This window comes from Trichosurus vulpecula, chromosome 3, assembly GCF_011100635.1.
Source record: "Trichosurus vulpecula isolate mTriVul1 chromosome 3, mTriVul1.pri, whole genome shotgun sequence".
In the NCBI taxonomy this organism is placed as follows: domain Eukaryota; kingdom Metazoa; phylum Chordata; class Mammalia; order Diprotodontia; family Phalangeridae; genus Trichosurus; species Trichosurus vulpecula.
Genome location: NC_050575.1, coordinates 98,730,860 through 98,756,401, shown reverse-complemented (window position 1 = coordinate 98,756,401; position 25,542 = coordinate 98,730,860). Strand labels below are relative to the sequence as shown.

At 40.8% G+C, this 25,542-nt stretch overlaps 1 protein-coding gene across 1 annotated transcript in view; it reads left to right on the top strand.

Moving 5' to 3' along the window:
- MAML1 (mastermind like transcriptional coactivator 1) overlaps nucleotides 1–25,542 on the top strand; it is a 53,409-nt gene that overhangs the window by 22,918 nt on the left and 4,949 nt on the right. Inside the window, exons 2-4 of the mRNA XM_036750787.1 lie at nucleotides 18,267–19,670; nucleotides 21,619–21,879; nucleotides 23,154–23,259. Coding sequence (XP_036606682.1) covers nucleotides 18,267–19,670; nucleotides 21,619–21,879; nucleotides 23,154–23,259 — 1,771 coding nt within the window. The remainder of the gene's footprint in view (nucleotides 1–18,266; nucleotides 19,671–21,618; nucleotides 21,880–23,153; nucleotides 23,260–25,542) is intronic.

Below are 25,542 nucleotides of genomic sequence, written 5' to 3'. Positions count from 1 at the left end.
CCACTTGGGAAAAAATGCTCTAAAACACCAATAATAAGAGAAATGCAAATCAAAACAACCCATCCTGAAAATTTGGCAAAAATACCAACAGCCAATGTTGCCAGGGTTGTGGAAAGATAGGCACACTGATACATTGTTGGTGGAACTGTGAACTGGTACAGTTTTGAAAAGCAATTTGGAATTACGAAAAAAGTGACTGAAATGACTGTTTCCTTTGAACCAAAACTCCATTACTGAGTTTATACAAGGAAGTCATTGATTTAAAAAAAAAAATGTCCCCATGTGCTCCAAAATGCTTAAAGCAGCACTTTCTGTGATAGCTAAGAATTGAAAATAAAGTAGATACCCATCAGTTGCGGAATGGCTAAACAAATTGTAACACACAAATATAGTGAAATATTACTGCGCTATAAGAAATTATGTGTATGATGAATACAGAGAAGCATGAAAAGAGCTATATGAACTGATGCAGAATGAAGTAAACAGAGCCAAGAAAGCAATATGCACAATAATTATAACAATGTAAATGGAAAGAATGACTTGCCCAAAAAAATAGTAATTGTAGCAAAATTATAAAGATCAAGTAAGATTCAAATGAAGAGAAATGAAAAGACATTTCCAACTTGTCTTTGTGGATGTGGGAGGACCACAAGTATAATCAATATATTGATCGATTATGCTGATTTTAACAATATTTGTCACATGAGCTGGCCCTCTGGAAAGTTAGAGGGATACAAGGGAGTTTATGGTGATTTAAGAAACAGAAAATATCAATACAAATTTATTTTTAAAATTTTTTAAAAATTGTTCTTTTGTAGACATGTTGAACTCAACAGAACTCAAACCCAAACAGAACCTCAAGACTACCCCTCTTTTGAACTTCTTTATTTCTGTTGCTACCTACTACTGTTCTTCCAGGCTTCCAGATTCATAGCCTATGAGCTATCCAGGACTCTCTCTCATATATCCACTCACTTATTACACATCATTTATACATCTACAACATCTCTTGTACCCAGCCCTTTCTCTCTACTCATGCAACCACCATCTTCGTAAAATAGACTCTGATCACCTCTTGCCTGGTCTGTTGCAATAATTGATGTCTCTGCTTCAAGTTTCTCTGTTCTCCGTTCCATCCAAAGAAATGCAGCTTCCAAAGTGATCTTCTTAAAACACATATCTGATCATTTTTATTCCTTTATTCAGTAGATGCTAGTAACTTTGTATTTACAATAAAATAGAAACTTAGTCTGACGTTCAAAGCCCTTCACAACCCGATCCCAGGCCTTCTTTCCTGTCTTAATGTACATTATTTTCCTTCCCATACTTAGAATCCTGCCAAAATGGTCTTCTAGCCCTTTCTCTGCACAGTTTTGCACTGGCTGTTCCCCATATCTGTAACATACTCCCAACTCAACTCTGCCTTTACAAGTTGGTAGTTTCCTTCCACACTTAGCTCAAGCACCACCTACATGAAGTCTTTCTTGATCCTCTCCCTATCTTCCTTCTCCCACTTCTAGTTCCATACCTCCCAAAATTACCTTGAAGTTATTTTGTGTATATTCCCTACATGTTTATTTATATGCATGTCATCTCCTCTCATGAGCTCCCTGATGACAAAAACTGTTTGATTTTTGTCTTTGCACCTCCTTAGTAGACTCTTAAATGCTTGTTGATCTGTTTCAATTTCTTTACCAGACTATAGGGATAGCCAAATTGTGAAGGGCTTTGAATGCCAAAAAAGTTTGATTCTAGAGGCAATAGAGAGCCACTAGAGTTTTTTTGAGCAGGGAAGTGGCCTAATTAAACCTGTGTTTTAGGAATATCACTTTAGCTGCTATAGGGGATGCATTGGAGAGGGAAGAAAGAGAAAGCAGGAAGACCAATTGGGAGGCTTTGTGTAGTAGCCCAAGTAAAAGATGATAGATGGCCTGACCCACAGTGATAGCCCTGTGAATAGAGAGAAAGGGAAAAATGAAGGAGATTTTGTGAAATTAGAAACCACAGGACTCAACACTGATTAGGTAATGGGGTCTGTGGGTCGGTGAGGGAGAGTGAAAAGTTATGGACATCTGGAAGGTTGTAGACCTGGGTGACTGAGGGAATGGTGATGGCCCTGATAGAAATTGATTAGTCAAGAAAAGTAGTGGGTTTGACAGGAAATATCCTGAGTTCTGTTTTAGACGTGCGTGACAGTTCTTACTACATAGTAAGTTCTTTATGAATGCTAGATGCTTTATCTAGCTATCTGTATGTCAACTGAACATCCAGTGGAAAATGTCAAGTAGGGGTGTTGGTGAAGTGAGTCAGGAGAAAAACTGGAGCTGAATATATTATAGATAGAAGAGGTGATAATTGAATCCATGGGAATTGATGAGATCACTGAAAGAGAAGATGTAGAAAGAGAGAATACACCCATAGAGGGAAGGATGATCAAGCAAAGGAAATTAAGGACTTTCCAGATAGGTAGAAGGTGACTCAGGAGAGAGCAGTTTCAGGAATACCCAGAAAAGAGAAAGTAACCAGGAAGAAAATCGGCAGTATTTGCATTACCTAACTAATAGGGCTGTTAGGAAGAAAGTGTTCTGTAAAGTGCTACATACATGTAAGTGGCTTTTATTCCCATTTTACAAATTAAAGGAAATGGAAGGTGTGGCTTGGCAGCGGAAGAGCACAGATAATAAAACTAAAATAATTGATATTGATAAATCCATTCTCAAAAGGAAGGTTAGTTGGTCTTATGCCACTATGGTTATCAAACTGAATGATGATTTTATTTGGAACATCGTTTGGCAGTGTAAACCAGAGCATTGCCATTGTGAATAAGCCGGTCATTGAACACTCCTGCTCATCCCATAGAATCTTAGATGCTTCAGAATATCTAAATAACAAATCTGATGGCCATCAGTAATACCACTGATGGCAGAAATATATCAGTGTCTTCGTTTGTAACTCTAGGATCCAGCCGATATTTTCATTGGTCCACTGTTTTGTTGAGCTTTGTAGACATCTTCCCTACCTTCTTTTAATCTTTTATGCCGTTCACAAACACTTGGTCTTCTTATTTCATCTCCATAAACTTCTTTTGCCATGTTAAGTGTCTCACAGGGGTAATGTCACACAAAATTTGATATCCTTTGCTCTGAGCACCCCTTGTTTATACCATCATAAAATGGACTCTTCTGTTCACAACAGCTAACATAAGACTGACTTACTAACCCTGAGAATACTGTCACCACAGGTTCAAACATGTCCCTTCTTTGATCAGTCTTCTTTTGTTCTGCTTACACGAGAAAATCAGTTTCATTTTATACTTGGGTATGGTGGTGGTGGTGGTGATTTACTTTTAACAACCTTGTTTTACTCTTTATCTGTTATTTTAGATATCCAGTAAAATCAGAAAAGTGTAATGATATGATGGTTTACGGGTTAGTGTCGCCAGTGCCTCTCAGTATAACACACCATCTCATTCTACAGGAATTCAAACGTATTCATTGTTGTCAGTTCTAACATTTTATTTATTTATTACCTTGAATGTAAGAGGCACTGTGGTAGGCTGAAACATAATCAGTCCTTGCCCTCATTTCCTCAGGAGTGAGAGTGGGAGGCTGGACTATGTACCATGCATATACTCAGATGAGAAATAAAAGGCAAGTTGAGAGGTTATTGATTGATATGAAGTATTGACCAAGGAAAGCTTTGAGGAGGAAGTGCCAGCTGAGCTGAGCATTGAAAGAGGTGGTGGGTGATGCAGAATGAGAAAGAAGTTGAATTCCAGGCTCGTAGGATGGCTCTTGTAAATGTTGGAGATGGAAGGTGGAATGCTAAGTTGAGGGTATACAGATAGTAATTCAGTCCAACTAGAAGGTAGAATGTGCCAAGGAGAGCATTAGGAGGTAAAGTTGGAAAGTAGATTGGAGCCAGATTGTGAGGGACCTCAGAAGAGTTTGTGTTTTGTCCTGGAAGCAGTGGCAAGTCAGTGAGGGCATTTGAGCAGATGGGAGTGACATGGTCAGACTTTGTGCCTGTGGGAGATTATTTGGGCAGTTTGGTGGAACATCCATTGAAAGAGGGATGCTGAACACAAGGAGACCGCTTAAAAGTCTTTTTAAATAGTCTAGTGAAAAGCGATGAATGCCTGAAACAGTGTCCTGGCTGTGTAAGTGCAGAGGAAGGAATATACGTGAGAGACATTATTGAGCTAACAAGACCTAGCAGTTAGATGTGGTGAGTGAAGGAAAGGTTAAGAGGTTGGGAACTGGGGTGTCTTGGATGAGGAAAGTACCTGAAACAAAAATGGTGAAGTTTGCAGGTTTAGGTAGCCAAATGAAATCCAATTTTGAGGTGCCAGCGGAACCTGCAGGTGGAAATGTGTGGAAGCAGTTGGTACTGTGGGAGTTAATTCAGAAGAGAGAAAGTGTATGTAGATTTGGGAGTCATCATTGTAGAGAAGATCATTTAATCCTTATGCTTCCACTGCTGATGAGATCACCAAGCCAAAGAATGTAAAGTCAGAAGAGGACCCAGGACAGCGCCCTAAGGAGAGATCTACACTTGGGGAGTGAAAAATAGATTAGGTACCAACAAAAGAGTCTAAAAGGAAATGGCTAGATAGGTAGGAGAACTAGGATAGCATATCCAGGAGGATGCAGTGAATGGTCAACAGTATCAAAAGCTGCTGAAGAGAATTCAGTGGAAGAAGCAGTTGTTAAATGCCTGCTATATATTAATTATCTCATTTACTGACAGGCCAAGAAGGATGAGAACTGGAAAAAGAAGTTGGATTTAACAATTAAGACCATGGATACCTTAGAGACAACAGTCTGTCAGTGGTGGTTGAAAGCTATTAAGCAATGAGCACTGGAGAAGTGAAAGCCACTCTTTCTGGGATCTTAGCAGTGAAAGTAAAGAGAAGACAGAGAGGACCAATAATTTTAAGGAATGGCAGGGTCAAGTGGAGTTTGTTTTTTGTTTTTTAAAGATGAGGAGGGAGACCTGGGCATGTTTGTAGCCAGCAAAGAAGCCTGTAGAAAAGAACAGAAAGCCTTTGGCACTTAAATCATGAGATTTATTTTGCTTTAAATCAGGGGTTCTTAACTAGGGGGCCCATGAGCTTTTTTTTTTAATATTTTGATCTTAGGTAGCCAAATGTTATCAAAGTTATCTAAGTTATCAAAATAACTATTTCAATAAAATTAATTTCATTTGTAATCCTATGCATTTTATTTTATCCATTTAAAAATATTACTCTGAGAAGAGGTTAATAGTTTCACTAGACTTACCAAAGGGGTCCATGACAACAAAAAGGTTAAGAACCCCTCCATTAGATGGAACAATCTGTTTTCTTTATTCCTAAAGTACTAAAGAAAGAAATGAATGTATGTTACTACTTCACATATCTGACCAACTGCACCACATGAAGCCTTGCTGAGAGCTAGGAAGGCGTTGAAATAGGACTCCGAGCTGACAACATAGGTGGCACATAGTCCACATGCTAAATCTCATATACTTTACTCATAGGAGAGTATCCAAGGACCTCAGTAAGACTTTATTTTTTAACACATAGCTGTCACATAATTGGTTATCAGACTTCTCATCCCACAGCCAATTAGTAACACCCAATGAGGAAGGGGCTGCTAGAAGTAGTCACTGAGCAGTGATGAGAATTGGTAATTCATGGTGGGCAACAAACGTGACAGAGATTCAGTTATGTCCCATATCCTCTCTTTAAGTGGACAGGACAGTATGTAATGTTTTATAAAGATTTATATCCGTAATGGTTAAAATGTTTTTGGCACTTGACTAAGTCTCATTTATTTGGAAAAACAATTTATGTAAAACCCTTCTTTCTTCCTCAGTGAATCCCAGGTTCATGAATAAACAAGACATTACTGAACTTTTAGCTGATACTGCTTAACTCGAGGGCCAAAAGACTTTCCAGTAAGTGTAATTGTCTGGTCAGTGTGCCCAGATTTTATTCCTTTAGTGGTTGTTTTAGGAAATATCTTAAAGATTAGAGATGTTAGTAGCGGGTTGGAGAGAGCATGCTTCATGATGTGGGTTATTTAGATCTTTTCATAATCATCTCTGCCCAGTGTGAACACATGTTCTGAGATTCCATCAACTAAGCAGGTTTTTCTTGTGCTGCTGCTTGGTGGGGGATGTCTGTGCTTGGCTGAGGGGCTGCCTCTTATCAAAATTTGTAGCTCTGACTCATGATTTTGAGCCATGTGGATTTCATAAATGAGCTTTTCTTTTAACTTCGCACTTGAGAAGAACAAGTTAATTTTGGAACAATTCTCAGTCATCTGTGGAGAGACTGAAAACTGAATCGTATAACCTCTTGAGAAGAATGCCCCCTTGCAAGGGCCGCTGGGGAGGGAGTGGTCTCTCCTAGTTGGGGGTGACCTAAGTGCACTTCTCTCAACTTGGCTGAATCCAGAAGCCAACCTGTTTTACCAGACTCTTAACCATCTATGTCACAGATCTCTATCTTAGTGTATCGTTTATGCTGTGATTGCTTTTAAGACCCCACATTTCAGCACAGGAAACATCTAAGCTATCTATTTGTCCATTGTGTGAGAATTTTTGTGTTCTTAGTAATTATAATTAGCCCTTTTGAGTTGGATAGAGCCAAAAGTCCCCCTTTTTATTTTCTAGCGGGCCCCCCAAAATAGCTTTTCTTTTCGTATCTTACAACTATTCAGGAAAAGATATTACATCAGAATAAGCTAGATGTCTGCCTTTGTAACAGAATGTTTAAAACCACATATAGCGTTAATGGATTCTTGAAGACTGTGACATAGGCTGGGGCTTTGTTGTTGTTAATCTTGTCCTTCCAGTAACACTTGACCTACTTACGCACCACACTTACGTTCTTTCCTGTTGCCAAGTGTCAGCTGAACGTTTCCTTTTGGATGTTCTGCTTTTGCCTCAAATACAAGTTATACAAAACAGCTCCCCCTTTCAGCTTCCCTGTCCCTGGCAGTGCTTTCCCCATACCACCGTGTCAGCCAGTCTCAAAACCCTGGAATCATCTCTCCCCTCATAGAGTCTCCCTCCTCATTGGAAGGGACCTCAGAGTCATCAAGTGCCAATATCACTTCTGCAATACCTTTGACCTCACTTGAAAACCTTTGGTGAGGGAGAAACTTGCTACCTCGGGTGTCAGGCCAGGCTGATAGCTTTGGTTTTTGTATCACCTACGTTCTCGTTGTCACCTTCCCAGGGAAACATTCCTTGCAATAAAGAATTTTATTGTTTTTGGTTTTTTTGGAAGGTGGCAGGCAGAGCAATTGGGGTTAAGTGACTTGCCCAAAGTCACACAGCTGGCCAGTGAGTCAAGTGTCTGAGGTCAGATTTGGACTCCAGTCCTCCTGACTCCAGGGCCGGTGCTCTACTCACTGAGCCACCTAGCTGCCCCTGCAATAAAGAATTTTAAAAGAGAGAAAAGGGTACAGCACAACTAACATCACATCAAATAAGTCTGACATTATATGCAGCGTTCTCTAACCGTAGCTTCCATCTCCGCAAAGAAGTGGGGAAGGCATTTCCTCATATTTATTTTCTGGGGCCAAGCTTGGTTACTATAATTTTTGTTGCTGTTTCATTTAATTATTACAGTAATTTTGTATATTGTTTTCCTGATTATACTTGCTTCTGTTGGCTTTCTTTTACTGGTCGGTATACCTTACCATTCTTCTCTGTACATACCATATTGCACGGTAATATTCCATTACATTTATGTGTCGCAGTTTGTTAGGCCATTCCCCAATCGATGTGCACCTGTTACGGTCTCCTCTGGGGGTCCTTGAGCGGCAAGGACCTGTCTCGGTGCGCGATGGATGACGCGGGAGTCACGATGGCAGCGGCTCCGATTTATTGGGGGAAATCATCCGTCAATGCATGATCATAAGCAGGAGGCCAATGATTTTGAGGGTGACAGCATGGGAAAGAACAGAAATGTTGCAGTACGGGCATCCGCGTGGGCATGGGAATAGTCAGGAATGTTGCAATGTAGCCAGCATCTCTGCATCAGAGCTACATGGGCTACGTGGGACATGAGGCGGGATGGCCTAGTAAAGTAACAAGGCGCTGCGTCGGGTCCCCCCAGGCACAGGCCAGGTGCTAGTGGTCCTGACAGGCCCGGGGTCGGCACCAACCCCTTACGTGCACCCAACAATTTAATATATTATTTTCATTATTTTTTAAAATAAGTTATTGTTTATTAACATACATTTTTAATTTGAGTTCCAAATTCTCTCCCTCCCTCCAGTCCATCCCCCACCCATTGAGAAGACAAGCAATATGACAAAAGTTATACATGCGACATCGTGCAAAACATTTAGCAGGAAAAATAAAGAAAGTGAAGGGATTGTACTTCAGCCTGCTTTCAGAGTCCGTCAGTTCTCTCTGGAGATGGATGGAGATGTTTCATCGAGAGTCCTTTGGAATTATCTTGGGTCATTATATTGATCAAAGCTAAGTCTTTCACAGTTGATCATTGTTACAATATTGCTGTTACTTTGTGCGATGATCTCCTGGTTCTGTTCAGCTCACTTTACACCGGTTCATATGAGTCTTCCTAAGGTTGCCTTGTTTTGTTTTGTTTTCAGTTGTTTTATCTATTTTAGTCTTGTCTTCTCAACTAGATTTTAGCTTTTTGAGAGGAAGGCCACAGGGTTTTTTTGTTTTTATTCTCTTCTCTCTGCCTCTTCGCATTTGTCAGTGCTGGACACAGATAATTAATTTTTTTCTGGATTTTCATTTTTGGGGATAGTATTAGTCTATGGAGAAAGTGGCTTTTTTAAAAATTTTGTTTCAATCAGCAAAAAGTCTGCTTTCTCACTTTTCCCATGCTAATCCTCCCCCCAAATGAGAACAAAAGAAAAACAAAACCCGTTACAAATATGTATAATCAATCAGAACAAATTTCCACATTATGTCCAAAAAAAAATTTTGAAAGTAGTTTTTTCTAAAGATAAGTTTATTAATTAATTGAAAAGAAAGTGCATGTGACCTATTAGAAATTTGAGCAAGTATTTTCTCTGTAGTTTTGGGAGTGGTGATTATGACGGGCTAATTTATTCACGGTATAATTGTTCCTCTTCTTCCCTAAGATAAGTTTAGAGGTCAGCACAGGGTACCAAATTCAGTAGGCATTTTATAACCAATTTACAAACAAGTTGTGTTGTTCTGAAAGTTTGTAAGTTGTTTCTTTGGAACCTAGAATATATTGTCCCATAAAAACAACATTTTGAATATTTCCGCACAAGCCCCCACAGTCTGTTCTAAATTCTAATAGTGTTGGCAATATTTTCATAAGATAACTGTTTAAAATTTCACATCCAAGAGATTCCCCAAGCTTCTTAGGTACCAATTCCAGTGTCCTGGAGAAACAATGGGATGGTAGTATAGAGGGGTAGAGGAGCACAGGGTGGCAGAATGGATAGAGTTATAGACTTGGAGTAAGGAGACCTGGGATCAAATCCTACCTCAAATACGTCACCTCAGAAATATCCTCTCACTGTGATCATGAGTAAGACATAAGCTCTCAGAATCTCAGTTTTCCTATCTGTGAAATAGACTAATATTTGTACTGCCCGTGTCACCACAGGATTGTTAAGAAAGTTTTCTGCAAACCTTAAAGTGATACATAAATGTGAGTAGTTGTTTTGGAAGGAGGTAAGGAGTAAGATTCAGTTCTGAGAACAGAAGCTAACGGTGACAAGTGACACACTGGGTCATGGTTTTCTCCTCTCGCTGTTACCACTGGCAGGCATTGCCTGTCTGCTGCAGATGGATGGAGAGTTTGGGATGAGATAAGATTGGCCTGGCTATGCTTGGGGCCACGTCCATCTGGGATTGGAGGTGCTTTTCTCATTTGACAAGTGCTGCCTCTGTATTAGTTGAGAGTAGAGTACAGGAAGGCACAGAAATATGGGTGCCTGTGTTAAGTTAGAAGTTAAAAGTCAAATCATTCAGAATACAAGTAGATGCTTTACGCAACAAATAGCGCATATACATATATATATATGTACACACCAGTACTGCTCAGTGCCTTCCTTATTGGTGCACAGCAGTTAGTCTCCCATAGTCTCCTATTATCTTAACTTCAGTCTTTCTTGTATTGTGACATGGAGAGTCTTGGTCCTTATTCCTCCCACCCCCCAGTTCTGATGGTAGCTTCTCTTACGGCAGAAAGTTTGGACTCCCCCAAACTACCTTGTTGTCTACAACAGACACTCTTGGAAGTGTTTGTTTGAAAGATGGTACTTAAGTTTCAATAAGTACCCATTTTAATTTGTATTCTAGAGATTTCTGGGGGTGCTGAGAGAATGGTTTGGGGGGTGGGGCGTGGAGTAGATGAGCATTTCCATTAGGAAGTAGTTGTTGCTTTGGAACTTTCCAAAGCATACTATCTAAATCTGTTTGCATGTGGTTATTGAGGGAGTGGTGTCTTATAATGGTTAGGGCAAAGGAGGATCCTGTTTCTAATCTGGGCCTAGCAGCTGACTCATTCTGTTACTTCAGGCAAGTTCCTTAGGTTTCAGTCATCTCTTGGAAAATGGAATACACAACTACAGACTTGCTGACAATCAGCAAGGTTTAATAAGCCAGGTTTTCTTGGGTAAATGTTTTACTTAAAAAGAGAAGGGGAACAGGAAGAACTTAGAAATAAGAAGATATGTTCTTGTATTTCTTTGTAACCAATCAAATTGGTGAGGTTTTGACTGCCCCTGGAATTCTTAGACAACGAGTTGAGAAAAGGAGCTCCTGGTTTTAGAGCCCTTGGAAGGTGGCTCTGTTAAAAAGCCTGGTCCTTCTGTCTCCTCCCCACTAGGTGGCAGTAGCAATCAAGAGGACCCACATTTGAAATAAGGCAACTTCTGTCTATGTTCAGGAGCAGAGTGTACCTTAGTCTTCTGGAATTGGATATCAGAATCACAGAATATCAGAATAATCCAATCTATACCTAAACAAAAATCTTCTCTGTAACATATATGACAAATGCTCACCTGGCCTTTGCTAAAAGACCTCTAGTGAGGAGATAGTTATACTTTTGGATAGCTCTGTGTGACCCTGGACAAGTCACTTAAACCTGTTTGCCTCAGTTGCTTATTTGTAAAATGGGCTGGAGAAGGAAATAACAACCCACTCCAGTATCTTTGCCAAGAAAACCCCAAAAGGGTCACAAAGAGTTGAACACAACAGAAACAACTCAAACTAGATAATTCTAATTTCTGGGCGGTGAGGTGGCTCATTGGTTAGAGTACTAGGAATTTATCAGTTAAAGGAAGCCAGGAGGTGGAGATAGTAGGGAGAGAGACCCTGGCATGGGCAATAGCCAGTGAAAATGCCCAGTCAGGAGGTAGAATGTCTTGTACCAGGAACAGCAAGGAGGCCAGTGTAAGATGGCTGGGGAGTGTAAGATGTGAGAAGATTGGAAAGAGGAGGCTTTGAACACCAAACAGTTTGGCCCTGGAGGTGATAGGGAGCCACTAGAATTTATTGAGTAGAGGAGTGACACGTGAGAGAGTGGGGCTAATAGAGAGGACAACCTACTGGAGAAGACTGGACGGCATGGGATCTCTGGTACGTATAGAGGGATTTGCCTTGGCCAGGAGAAGGACCACTTCATTATTTGAGGCAGGGTGCAGAAAGAGATAATTTGGATGATGTGAAATGAGGGGGCAAAAAGAGGGAGTTCTCGGTGAATGGCCTCGGTTTTTCCAATAAAACATAAGACAAAGTTCTCAGCTAAGGTTAGGGGTTTAAGGGGGAAAGAAAAGGTTTGGAAGAGCTGAGTGGATGATGAGCTAATTAGGGAGATGTAAAAGGGTTGCCTTGCAGCATTGAGGGCCCACTCGAGTGTACCGAAACATAAATTTGTCCTAGACTTAGGCAGGACAGTTGTATGATTTTCATTTTGTGATTGTGATTTTCTCCACTTTGGTTCAACAATATAGGAATTAGTGGATTGTGGGAGCGATCCAAGGCTGAGGCTTTCTTTTTCAAGGCAAGTTCAATATTAGATGAGGGGGCAAGAGACTCAGAAAAAGAATTAGTTCACCAAAGGGTCCAAGATAGGGAAGACAGTGAGGTAGAACACGGCTTTATTAAGCACCTGCTATGGGCCAGGTACTGTTCTAAGCATTTTAAAAATATTACCTCGTTCAATCCTCACAGCAATCCAGTAAGGTACGATTTGGAGTTGCAAGGCAGAGGAAGTAGAATGACAAGAGACTGTAGTCATTTTAAACATAGAAGTGTGGTGTCCTTGTGTGTGATAGTAAGATCAAGGGTATGACTTCTTTGTGTGTGACTGAGGTGGAATGGAGGAGTAGGCCGTGGAAAATGAGTAAGTTGAGGAACCGTGACATTAAAATGTTTAAAGGAGTATCGGTACGTATATTGAAGTCCTCCAGCATGAGGACAGGAGTTGTGGAAGAAAGACTGAGTGAGCCAAGCACTGAACTCATTGGGCAGAGAGGGGGAGTGTCCTGGAGATCGGTAGACAATGGTTATCAGAATTTTGAGTAATCTGATTTGACGCTAGACTCTACAGAGAATTTGAGATAATAGGGTGCTAGATTATACCAGGCAAACAAGTTTGAACTTTACTTGGTATTTTATGTCTTAGTCCAGATATGTGATTTCATAAGGGCAACGTAGACTGGCTACTATTTTGTAACATAGAGTCTTAGAGTGATTGAAATAAGGAAACTGAAACAAAAATTGACTTTTGAAAGTTGAGGACCCTGCAATCATTTTTTAGTTGTCTATAATGTCTTTTAAAAAATATTTTGTTTTTTTCCCAATTACGTGTAAAAACAATTTTTAACATTTTTTTAAAATTTTGACTTCTGAATTCTCTCCCTCCTTGCTTTCTCTGTCCCCTCCTTGAGAAAGCAAAGAATTTTATATGGGTTATACGTGTGCAGTCATACAAAATACATTTCCATATTAGTCATGTTATGAAAAAAAACAGACCAAACCCCCACCACCTGCGCACGTGTGCATAAAAAATAGTATCCTTCAATCTGCATTCAGACTCCATCAGTTCTTTCTCTGGAAATAGATAGCATTTTTCATTCTAAGTCCTTTGGAATTGTTTTGAATTGTTGTATTGTTGAGAAGAGCTAAGTCATTCACAGTTGATGGTGATATAGTGTTGCTGTTACTGGGTACAGTGTTCTCCTAGTTCTGCCCAGTTCCTAGTTCTGTAAGTCCAGGTTTTTCTGAGAGCATTCTCTTCATCATTTCTTACAGCACAATAGTATTCCATTACAACCATATCACCACTTGTTCAGCCATTCCGCAATTGATGGACATCTCCATAGTTTCCAACTCAGTACCACCACAAAAAGAGGTGCTGTACAAATTTATGTACATATATGTCCTTTTCCTTTTTCTTTTATCTCTTTGGATACAGATCTAGTAGTCGTATGGCTGGGTCAAAGGGTATGGCACAGTTTTATAGCCCTTTGGGCATAGTTCCCGAGTGCTCTTCAGAATGGTTGGATCAGTTCACAAGTCCACCAACAATACACGTGTCCCAATTTTTCCACATCATGTCTCATTTTTGTCATTTCCTTTTCTGTCATATTAGGTGATCTGATAGGTACGTCAGAGTTGTTTTAATTTGCATTTCTCTAATAGTGATTTGAAACACTTTTTAATATGACTATAGATGGCTTTGATTTCTTCATCTGAAAACTGCTTTTTCATATCCTTTGATCATTTATCAATGACTTTTGTTCTTATAAATTTGACTCATTTCTCTCTATATATACATATGAGAAATGAGGCCTTTATCACAAAAACTTGCTGTAAACATTTTTCACAGTTGTGATTACTGTATGTTTTTCCTCCTGTCTGTTTATCCTACTCTTTTTCTCTCCTTTCACCCCATCCAATCCTCAAAAGTGTGTTGCTTCTGACTACCATTTCCCCTAATCTACCCTTCCTTCTATCAGCCCTCTCCTTATCTCTTTCCCCTCCTACTTTCCTGTAGTTTAAGATAGATTTCTGTACCCAACTGAACCCCTCTTTGAGCTGGTTCCAATGAGAATAAGGTCCAAATGCTCCCCTCACTTCCCCTCCACTGTAAAAGCTCTTTTGTGCTTCTTTTATGTGAAATAATTTACCCCATTCTGCCTCTGCCTTCCCTCTTCTCCTAGTGCATTCCTCTTTCTCACACCTTAATTTAACTTTTTAGATATCATCCCATCGCATTCAATTCATACCCATTTCCTTTGTTATTGTATACTCTCTCTCATTGTTTAATGAGAAAGTTCTTAGGAGTAGTTACAAGTACCATCTTCTCACGTAGGAATATAAACAGTTTTATTTTTCAGTCATTTTTCGGTCATTCCCATTCTTCATGACCCTCTTTGGCAGACATACTAGAGTGGTTTGCCATTTCCTTGTCCAGCTCATTTGACAGATGAGGAAACTGAGGCAAACAGAGTTAAGTGGCTTGCCAGGGTTACACAGCTACCTAGGATCTGAGGCTAGATTTGAACCAAGCTCTTCCTGACTCCCGGCCTGGTGCTCTATCCACTGGGCCACCTAGTTGCTTATTAAATCCCTTATAATGCCTCTTTTTATGCTTCTCTTTACTCTTGTATTTGAAAGTAAGATTTTCTATTCAGATCTGGTCTTTTCACTAGGAATATTTGAAAGTCCTCTATTTCATTGAATAGGATTATTCCCTGTTTTGCTGGAAAGGGGATGCTTCCTTGTTGTGTAATCCTAGCTCCTTTACCCTCCAGAATATCATATTCCAAACTCTCCAGGCCTTTAATGTAGAAATCTTGTGTTATCCTGACTATGGCTCCATGACTCATTCTGCTTGTGGCTCTGTGATATTTCGATTGCTTCTAGCTGCTTGCAGTATTTTCTCCTTGACCTGGGAGCTCTGGGATTTTTTATTTTGGGATCTCTTTCAAGAGGTGAGTGGTAGATTCCTTCAATTACTTTATTACCTTCTGGTTCTAGGATATCAGGGCATTTCTCCTTGATAATTTCTTGAAAGATGATTTCTAGGTTCATTTTTTTATCATGGCTTTCAGGTATTCCAATAATTCTTAAAATCTCTCTCCTCCTTCTGTTTTCCAGGTCAATTGTTTTTCCAATGAGATATTTTACATTTTCTTCTATTTTTTTCTTCTTTTGATTTTGTTTGATTGTTTTTCAGTGTCTCCTGGAGTCATTAGCTTTTACTTGTCCAATTCTTACTTTTAAGGAATTATTTTCTTCAGTGAGCTTTTATACCTTATTTTCTATTTGGCCAATTCTACTTTATAAGGAGTTTTCTTCGGTGAATTTTTGTACCTCTTTTTCCGTGTGGCCAATTCTACTTTTTAAAGAGCTTTTCTCTTTAGTGAATTTTTTGTGTCTTTTTCCATTTGGCCGTTTCTGCCTTTTACAAAAACCATCTTTGGTGGTTTTTGTGCTTCTTTTACCATTTGATATATTCTGCTTTTTAAGGTGTTAATTTCTTCTGTATTTTTTTGGGGGGGGGTGCCTCCTTTACCACTGATTGACTCTTTTTTCATGATTTTCTTGTATCATTCTCATTTCTTTCCCCAATTTTTCCTCTGCCTCTCATTTGAATTTTGCAATCCTTTTTGAGCTCTTCCAGAATTCTTTTTAAGGGGAGGGGGGAGAAACCTGAGGTCAATTAATCTTTTTCTTTGAGGCCTTTCATGTAGCTGTTTTCAATTTGTTGTCTTCTTGAGTTTGTGTTTTGAACTTCCGTCACCATACCAACTTACTATGGTCAGGTTCTTTTTTTGTTGTTTGCTTATTTTTCCAGCCTATTTATTGACTTTTAACTTTATGTTAAAGTTGAGCTCGGCTCCTGGGGTGGAGGAGGCACTGTTCCAAAGCATCAGGTGTTTTGTGCAACTATATTCAGAGCTAGTTCTGGGGGTCTGTAAGTTTTTAGTTCTAACAAGGGGGCATGATCTACGGAGAGGTGTGGTTACTACTTTCCTGGCTTGTGCTCTGGTCTGTGAGTGACCACAAGCACGCTTTTCTGTCCTGCAGTTGTGACCAGGGTCCCCTCTCCCCTGCAGCTACAAGCTCTGGCGTGCTGGTGCTCCTCCTCTTCCTGGACTGAACCTCAGACCCAAGTTTGGGCAGTGCAACAGAGTCCTCTCCCCAGTGCCAGCAAAGGGTGCCCTTCTGACCAGTGGTCTGACCCCTCAACCATCTGTGGGCTAAGAGCTCCAAGAGTTATGGATTCAGTCCCCTCTAAGGCCTGTTACTGGCTTGCTGGTACGGCCTGCCCTGGACTGCATGTCACTCTTACCACAGTGCCACAGGCCTTTCCTGCTGACCTTCTATGTTGTCTTAGGCTGGAAAATTGTTTATGGGTCCTATTGCTCCAAAATTTGTTTTGAGGTATTATTTTAAAGTTATTCAGAGGGGAGTTTGGGGGATCTCAGGCAAGCCCCTCCTTTCCCCTCCATTTTGGTTCTGCCCCCATTGCTTATAACATCTTTATGCAGAGGCTGGACCAGTTAGCTTAGATAGAGTAGCAGGCAAATCAGTGTATAAGCTACTGGGTTTCACTGCATCCCACAGCCAGACTCAACGTCTAATCCCAAGCAAGAGTGCTAAAGTACCAGCAACCTGATGTTTAAGAATATGTGTGTGGATCAACATAAACTGGAAAACCAAAGGAAAATCATGGATGGCTAATGTAGAATTTAGCTTCCATCTGTTGGGTCTTTTTTGAAAGCTTGCACAGTTTGTATCATGATGTACCAAAAATTTATGCTTCTGATGTTACTTGTAATGGCACCTTGAACCTGTTTGCTCTCTTTACTCATGGTACACTCCTTTTTTTCTCAAACCAGAAGTTGAGTCAAGAAGCTATGAGAGAATATTGAAGTAGTCTTTTTTTTTCTAGTTTTCTCTCTATTTATAATTCTATCACATTTTAATAGGGATTTTCATTAGAGCTATACTTTTTCAAGGTCTTTGTATCTGTTCTTAGTCTTCACAGCAATCCTGTAAAGATAGGTTGATTAGTCTCTTTACCAGTTATTTCTCCCTTCCTTTTCCTGGCTTATTGTGAACATGTGTTGTTCAGGTCAGTACTTCTGATTATAATGCCTTCTCCAGCTGTTTCTCCTCATGGAAATTCAGCTTCAAAGTTGAGCTCATATTCTACCTTTCATGAAGAATTCTCTAGTCACTCCAGTCTACATAGATCTCTTATTCCTCAGGATTCCATCCTAATTAATACTTAGCTTGTACTAGTATTTACTCGTGTGGCTTTTAACCTGAACTTAAGTGAAGCCCATAGCTTCATATGGCATAGTTGAGTCAGGAAGTGTTAACAGCAGATTAACTGACTGGTGACCATGTAGGTACTTCATCACAGAGGAAGAAATATATCTATCCCACTTCCATAAAAGGCTGAAGCTTCAGGGAGATTGTTGGAGTCAGACAAATATTTAAACCATACCCCCTATATCTTGCCTCTTGATCTGATAGTGACTTCAACTTTGAATTTCTATTTCTACATCTGGCTTCCTGCTCCTTATAAATCCCTTGGATTTAGGTGATAATTGCTTGCTTGAGCCCTTATTCAGACCTCTCTAGTCCTGTCTTTCCTCAAGTGGAAATTGCCCCAATTTGGAAGAGATAGCTCTCCCTCCACCTAGATGATAGGAGCTCCATATATAATTATTATGAATTTTGTAGAGAACAGCTAATTGGGAAAACAGCACATCTGCTTAGGAAGCAATTGAGTAACACTACAAGACAGTGTGACCAAGTGTTAAGTCTTAGGGGCAGACATGTGGTATTTCAAAGGAAAGAAAGATCCTAATGGACTGAGGTTTGGGGGTTTGGTTTTGGTGTTCTTGGCCAGGGGGCAGGGGGAGATGATTTAAAGGAGGAGAAATAGAACTTGAGCTAGTCTCTGAAAGATGGAGGTAGGATTTGAACAGGAGAAGGAAAGCAAGTGTGGCTTGGGGAAAAGGGGATAGTGAGCAGCCTAGCCTAGATGGAGTTCAAGGGCCCCAGCCAAAAAGGAGGAAATGGGATTAGGCCACTGCAAAAATGTAAATTTTTGTTTGGATGAAACTTACGATCAGCACCTAGCAAGATAATCATTCATATTAATACTGATGTTCATTAATGGGGGGAAAAAAGCAGCTTTGCTGAATTACTGACAAAAGGACTTAGGACAAGATGTTTAAATATGTTAAATATGTAACTCAGTTATTTAAAATTTCTTTCAGCAACTCCATGAATCGGTGAAAAGGAGTCGGGATAGTGCTGGCTCCCCTCAGAATGGAGATCAACAGAATGGTTATGGAGAAATGTTTTCTGTGCACAAGAAACCACGCCATGAAGACAGTCTTGGGGTTAGCGTCTCCTCTAATGGGATGCCTCCGTTGTCCCCGATGCATCAGCTTGACAAGTCATCTGGAGGAGATGCCTTACAGCCCAATGGAAAACATTCGCTGGGGCTAGATGCCATCAACAAAAAATGTCTTCCAGATTCTAACCTCCATTCAAATGGCAGCAGCAATGCAAATGATTCATTTCAAATAAGTTTGAATAAAGAACTGAAACAGGAGCCTGTAGATGATCTTCCTTGTATGATCTCTGGCACAGGTGGTTCTATGTCTCAAAACAACTTAATGCCTGACCTGAATCTTAATGAGCAGGAGTGGAAGGAGCTCATTGATGAACTTAATAGATCAGTGCCTGATGAAGACATGAAGGATCTATTTAATGAAGATTTTGAGGACAAAAAGGATACGGAGACTTCAAGTTCGGCTACACAGACCCCATTGCCACAAGACATCAATATTAAGACTGAATTTTCGCCAGCAACCTTTGAGCAAGAGCAGTTAGGATCTCCACAAGTAAGATCCACGTCTTCAGGGCAGACCTTTATTGGGTCATCGTCTGCAGCTGTGAGTACAGCCTCTCCGGTTGTAGGTGCCTCTCAGACTGGGTTCCAGGCTACTGGTCAGCCAGGGCCTGAAAATCCCAACCAGACCATGATGCAGGTATCAAACCAGTCTCAGAATGTACAGAGGCCTCTAGCCAATGTATTATTATCTAGTCAGGGCTCTGGAGGGAGCAAAGAAATGTCCTCTGCCCACCAGCTTCAGCAGATAGCTGCCAAGCAGAAGAGAGATCAAATGCTTCAAAACCAACAGCAAACTCAACAAGTTCACCAGCCTGGGCAAATGACCAACTGGCCACCCTCTGGTCCTTCTCATAGTCCATTAGCTGTCCCCTACTCTGTGGAGAACCCAACTAGCCCTTCAGTTTACCAGCAAGATTTCAGCAACCAGAAGCTCATGATGTCCACCATGACCAATAAGAGTTCACCTAGAACTGGAGGTAATTACCTCCAACCTAGCCACGTAGGCCTGCTGACTCACCAGCCAAACACCTTGAACCAGAACTCTGTGGCTGGCCAAGCATCTCTGCTTGACTATGGCAACACCAAACCTCTTTCCCATTACAAAGCTGATTGTGGACAAGTATCTGGCCAAAATAAGGCACCCATGTTAGCTTATCTGCCACAGCAGCTGCCTCATATGAATGAAGAACAGAATGCCTTGTATATGTTGAAATCGAAGCCTGGAAATATTCCCTACAGACCACTGGTTCCCCATAACCAGGTAAACAGATTTGGATTTCAGTTCTTCTGTAGTAGGATAAACTATTGAAGTGAGTAGTGGGAAAGGGAACTATGGGACTCAAAAGAAGGTAGTAATTGCTGTTAGTTTGTTACATGCTGAACGCGTGTCTGAGTTAAAGAAAATCCAGTCTATGAAAATCCCAACTTGCAAAACAGACCAATTAGGGAATGATGCCCTAACTTTTAAAAGTGCAGCTCCCTAGTACGTTTAAAATATGATTAAGCTTGCCCACATTGGCCATACCCATTTCAAAAACAACCATTGTGTCATACCGTTAGTGGTTCACATGTTCTGTGGTTTCAACTTCATAGAAATTGGTAAACACTAACTTGCCTTCTTCATTGAGTCAGTTTATCCTAGTGTTTCTGCATCTCTAGGCAGACAATCCTTGACTTTTTAGCAAATGCAATTTCAACTTTTCACTACCTGAGGAGCCTTCCCTCTGGCACACGTGAAAGAAGTGTGGCCATTTGTACAATCCCTGCCTGTACTGGTTTAGCAGGCCCTCTGACCTAGGGAAGAGAGAAGCAAGCATAATGAAATGTTCACATTCATTTTTAACTGACTTATTATGTATTATTTACCATTCTATTCACTGGTTTTAAAATTTTAAACTCTCTTTTTCTGTTATGCCTTAGCCTAAGCATAAGATTCTGAGAAACAAAGAATGTAATATTATTCAACATATAGATGCTCCTCATGGAGCATTTTGTATGAAAATAAAATTAATAATTAAATAAACAGCTAAGACTCAATTGGACTATTGAGCCTCAATGGAGAGGGCTTTGAGCCTGGAAGCAGAAAGACTTGCATTCAAATCTAGCCTGAGAGACATCTCTGGGCGAATCACTCAACCTCTCTTTGCTCCACTTTCCTTAACTATAAAATGAGGATAATGATAACATCTCCCTAGCAGTCCTGTTGTAAAGATTAAGGCTCAAATGAGATAATATTTGTAAAAAGCATTGAGTACAGTAGCACATGGTGGGCACTGGGTAAATGCTTGCTCCTTTCCCTAGAAGTTGGACTTCCCCATTAAACCTCACTTGCTGCATTGTTTTGCATCTCTCCGATGCATTTCTCACTAATTTGTAAGCCTTATGAATGCAAGGACTGTATCATATCTAAACTCTGTATCTCCACAGTGTTCTGTATGTAGTAGGCATTTAATAGATGCCTTTTCAATGAAGGCTTTTTAAAGTTTGTTCTAGTTATTTGTGGGACCATGTTCATCTTGAATCAAGGATTAGTATTTTTTTTTTTTTACAACAAATCCATTAACTTGAGTCCTGCTTTCATGATTGCTAGGGAAGTAAATTGTTCTCTCACACCAGAGATATGTTTCTTAGCTTATTTTTTTTAAAGCCTAATAATCTGAGTTTAATGAATAAAATCTGATCTGAGTCTAAACCTGGCAGAGCTTACTTCAAATAAATCCATGGATTTGGGGTTACTTCAGAAGTTTTTGTTGTATTTTTAGTAACGAAGTCGCACTAATGAAAACTAAGATGAAAGCCTGGGTTTCTACAAAACTTCTTTTAAACAGTAGCTTAAAAGCTGGAATTTTTCTGGTCACCTTCAGCATTCAGTCCTTTGCAGTCCAGGATGTAATAGAATATTCCCATTAAATAATATTCAGTGCAAATCCACTACCAAAATGGCACTTTCATTGACTCATATATGGTCAGCCTATTGAAAATATTCTCTGTAGTACCTGCTGCATAAAAGAGTCACATATACAGACAATGCTTGGTAACTTTGTTTTTAAGAATCAGCCTTTAAAAGCAGTCACTCTGTAACTTGAGAAGCAAGTCTTCCTTCGCCATTCCAAGGGGGTTTATGTTTGATTGATGGTCAGCTGTTCTGAACAGAATTTCCTGATTCCGCAGCATCCCTGACTAACTTGTAAGCGACATCTGTTTGGCAGGACCAGAACCCGTCTAGCGTTCCTCGTGTCCCGGTGTCCGTGCCAGCATCGAGTGTTGGCACCCAGCCACCAGCTGTCTCCATGGCAAGTACCCATGGCTCCGCTGCCTATCTCAACACCCAGCAACAAGCAGCAGCAATGAAGCAGCACCAGCTGTTGATAGACCAGCAGAAGCAGAGGGAACAGCAGCAGAAGCAGTTGCAGCAGCAGCAGCAGCATTTCCTGATAGGGCAGAGACAGCAGCAGCTTCTGGCTGAGCAGGTAAAGAAGGGGAGGGCTCTGCTGTAGCTCTAATTCAGGTCCCCAGGTTCACTTTCAAGGCCAGGGCCAAAGAGCTATTCTATGAGTGTATGTCCGAGATCATTGTTTTGTATTTAAAGCTACCATAGGCAAATCTGTCATTTCCTTAACTGAATTTCCTGCCCTTATTCTCTGGGCCCATCACGTGGACTCTCTATGGAATTAGTGGCTTATGTTGTACTACACACAACCTTGTGCAATGGATTTTTTTAATAGCCTTTTATAGTTTTGTAGGTCTCAGACACTCTGAATGAGTAAAAATAGGCCACTTGAACCCGAGGGTTGGTGTTCTCCCACCTCCCATCCTCCCACCCCCACTATCCTAATAGTCCCTGTGATCATCTGCTATACTCAGGCTGTGTAAATGGGCATTTTTCAAGGATTCTTATTTATCACTAGAACATTTCAGTAGAACTAAATGTCCTTGTTTTAGAAGAGTTCAGCTTTTCTAATTATTTAGTCAAAAAGCATTTATTATTAGCACTGTGCTGGGGAGGGGGGGAGTACAGAGAACAAAACAATCCCTAGGTAGGGAGCCACAAGTACATATCTATCACAAAATACAACCATATACAAAGTAATTAAACACTTGGTAGTTTGAGAGGGAGGATAATGGCAGTTGAGCAGGATGAGGAAAGGTTTTCTGTAGAAAGAAGATAGTATCTGAGCTGTGTCTTAAGCGAAGAGAGGGACATTACAAGGAGGAAGGAACGAGAGAGTGAATCCCAAGTATGAGGGGGAGCCGTTGCAAAAGCAGAGAGACAAGAGATGAAGGGTCGGGTGTAAGGAACAGAGATAAGACCAGTCGGGCTGAATCAGAGTTCTGGATGGATGATGATGTCTGATGAGGTTGGGATCAGGTCGTAGAGAACATTAGAAGCTAAACAGAGGGGTTTATATTTTAATCCAGAAGCAGTAGGTAGTCTATGGAGTTGATTAAGTATCAGTATCACATGGTCCTATAGCAGTGATTTAGGAAACTATATGTACTGCAGCAATCCCGGACTTGGGTTTTCCAAAGTTTTAACTGGTATACGCACTGCTGCCCCACCTGTGGCTCACTGCTCCCCAGATATGCCTTCCCTTCTACTTTTAAAAGGAAGCTGCTGCCTGCAGCCGACACAAAAGTGAAGGGAGTAGATCTTTGTTATATCACCCAAGTGGCCCAGAGTTACTCAATTTCTGCTTGATATCCCCTGCCTAATGCTGTTTGTTGTTGTTTTCTTTTTTCCTAGGAGAAGCAGCGTCAGGAACAGCAGTTTCAAAGACACCTGACCCGGCCACCACCTCAGTACCAAGAGCAGAACCAGACTGCTTACCAGCAGGTCGGACAATTTACAGGTAAAAAGAGACTTGATATCGTTAACAAAAGCAGGTTGTGTGTTGGGTATAGTGGAAGCTAGAGTTCTCTGGATAGGCTTGTTTCTTCGTAAGATCCTAAATCTAGATCTGGCAGCAACCTCAAGAAGGTATATTTACAGGTGAGAAAATTGAGGTCCATGGATGTTAAGTGACGCTGAACCAAAATCACATAGGTAGTAAGCACCAGATGTGGAATTTGAACCCAGATTCCAGGTTATATCATAGTACAGTAGAAAGAGCCCTGGCCAGAGCTGCTCGGTCCAAATCTCACCGTTGATACTCACTATTCATGTGACCCTGGGCGAGTCCCTTAATCTCTGTGAGCCTCAGTTTCCTCATTTGTAAAATGAAATGGTTGGACTAGCTGACTTCTGAGGTACCTTCTGGCTCTAGATAAGAGACCTCTGACCCCAGAGCCAGCACCTTTTGTGGATTTCCTAGGGCACCACTCTGATCGCTCTGATTCACTTTACATAAAAAGACTTTGGGTGGCTCCCCACTCCTGACTGGACAAAACATAGACTTCTTGGCATTCAGGGCCGTCCACTCTGGCTCTGGCCTGCCTTCCCAGCATGCTGCATTCTCATCCTGCCCTCTGTCCTTTGCATACATACACCTGGAAAGCAGTGTCTGCCCTCCCCATACCTTCACGTTCCATCTTCCAGCGTCCCTCCCTCCCTTCGCAGCTCTGTTCGTATCTCATCTCTGTAAAGCTTTCCCTGGTAAACACACCCAATGGAAGTCACGGCCCCATCTCACAGTCTTCGTTCTACTTTTCTTGCCCACTCCTTTCTATGTATCTCACTTTCCCCATTTTAGCTAGTGCAGTATAATCCCCTTGAGGGAAGGACCTGTGTTGTATCTTTGTAGCTCTCGTACCTCGCATGTGCTAGTTGCTTAATAAATGTTAATTACTATTCAATTTCCAATCCCTAACAGTATTGCCCATATAAAGTTTATAATTCCAGAAGTTGTGCTTTCAACGTAACAAGTATTTTGAGGAGGCTCCTATAATAAAAATGGAGGCGGGGGAAGGAATATATATCTACACACACACACACACACACACACACACACACACACACCCGTAATTTTTTAAAATGTCTGGGCCCTTTCCTGTTAGACCTGCGGGGGTCGGGAGCCTGTGACCTCGAGGCTGCAGGTCCCCCACCCCTGTGCCAGAGTATAGTACCTTCCTGTTGGCCAAAATATGGCTTCCTGGGCCTGAAGAAATTGCTTTGCTTCTACAGCTACATGTTAACAACTGGTTCTGTTTCTGTTGCTGAGATAAGAAGAGACTTAGGAAAGTACGTTCCCCAATGCAAAACATATTTTGCTTCACATCCTTTCTCTCTCTTTAGCCAGCCCTGAATTCAAAGGCAGCTTTTTACGTGAAAGGTATTGTTAATAATGAAATTGTTGACGAACAAATGGAAGGTAGAATTCCTCAAGTCTTAATTGAATTTAATTGTTGTGGGTCACACACAACATTCCGTCTCCTACTTCTTTGCACAGGCTGCCCCATGCCTGGGATGCCCTTTGGCCTCTTAGAATAGAGTTTCCTTCAAAGCTCAGCTCACATTCTATCTCATAGGAAGCCTTTCCCGATCTCCACCTGCTAATGCCATTCCCTGAAAATTATATTGAATTTACTTTGCATATACTCGTGTGTATGTGCAGAACATGTCTCCCGTATTGAAGGCAGGGATGTATTCCCAGGACCCAGCAGTGTCTGGCACCTAGCCGAGTTGGTCGGTATTTGTGGACTGTTTGATGACTTCTCATCTCAACCAGAATGTGAGAAGTCAGCCTTCTCTGTTGACTTAGTACAGAGCTCCATTGGGGGAATTTGTGTGTTCAGCTCCTAATGATACTAATGGTAAATAATATAAACATCATAAACTACAGATGATTATGAAACCTCAAATGAAGATAAATCTTCTTACTAAAATTTTATTAAAACTTTTCTCGGGGCAGCTAGGTGGTGCAGTGAGTAGAGCACCGGCCCTGGAGTCAGGAGGACCTGAGTTCAGATTCGGCCTCAGACACTTGACATACTTACTAGCTGTGTGACCTTGGGCAAGTCACTTAACCCCAATTGCCCTACCTACCCCCCCTCCAAAAAAAACCTTTTCTCATGGATGCCAAACAACAGAGTTAGTCAGTTTAGTTTCATCTTCTCTCTGTCAGTCAGTAAAGGTTTATTAAGTTCCTGCTATGTGCCAGGTATTGTGTTAAACTCTAAGGATATAAATCAAAATA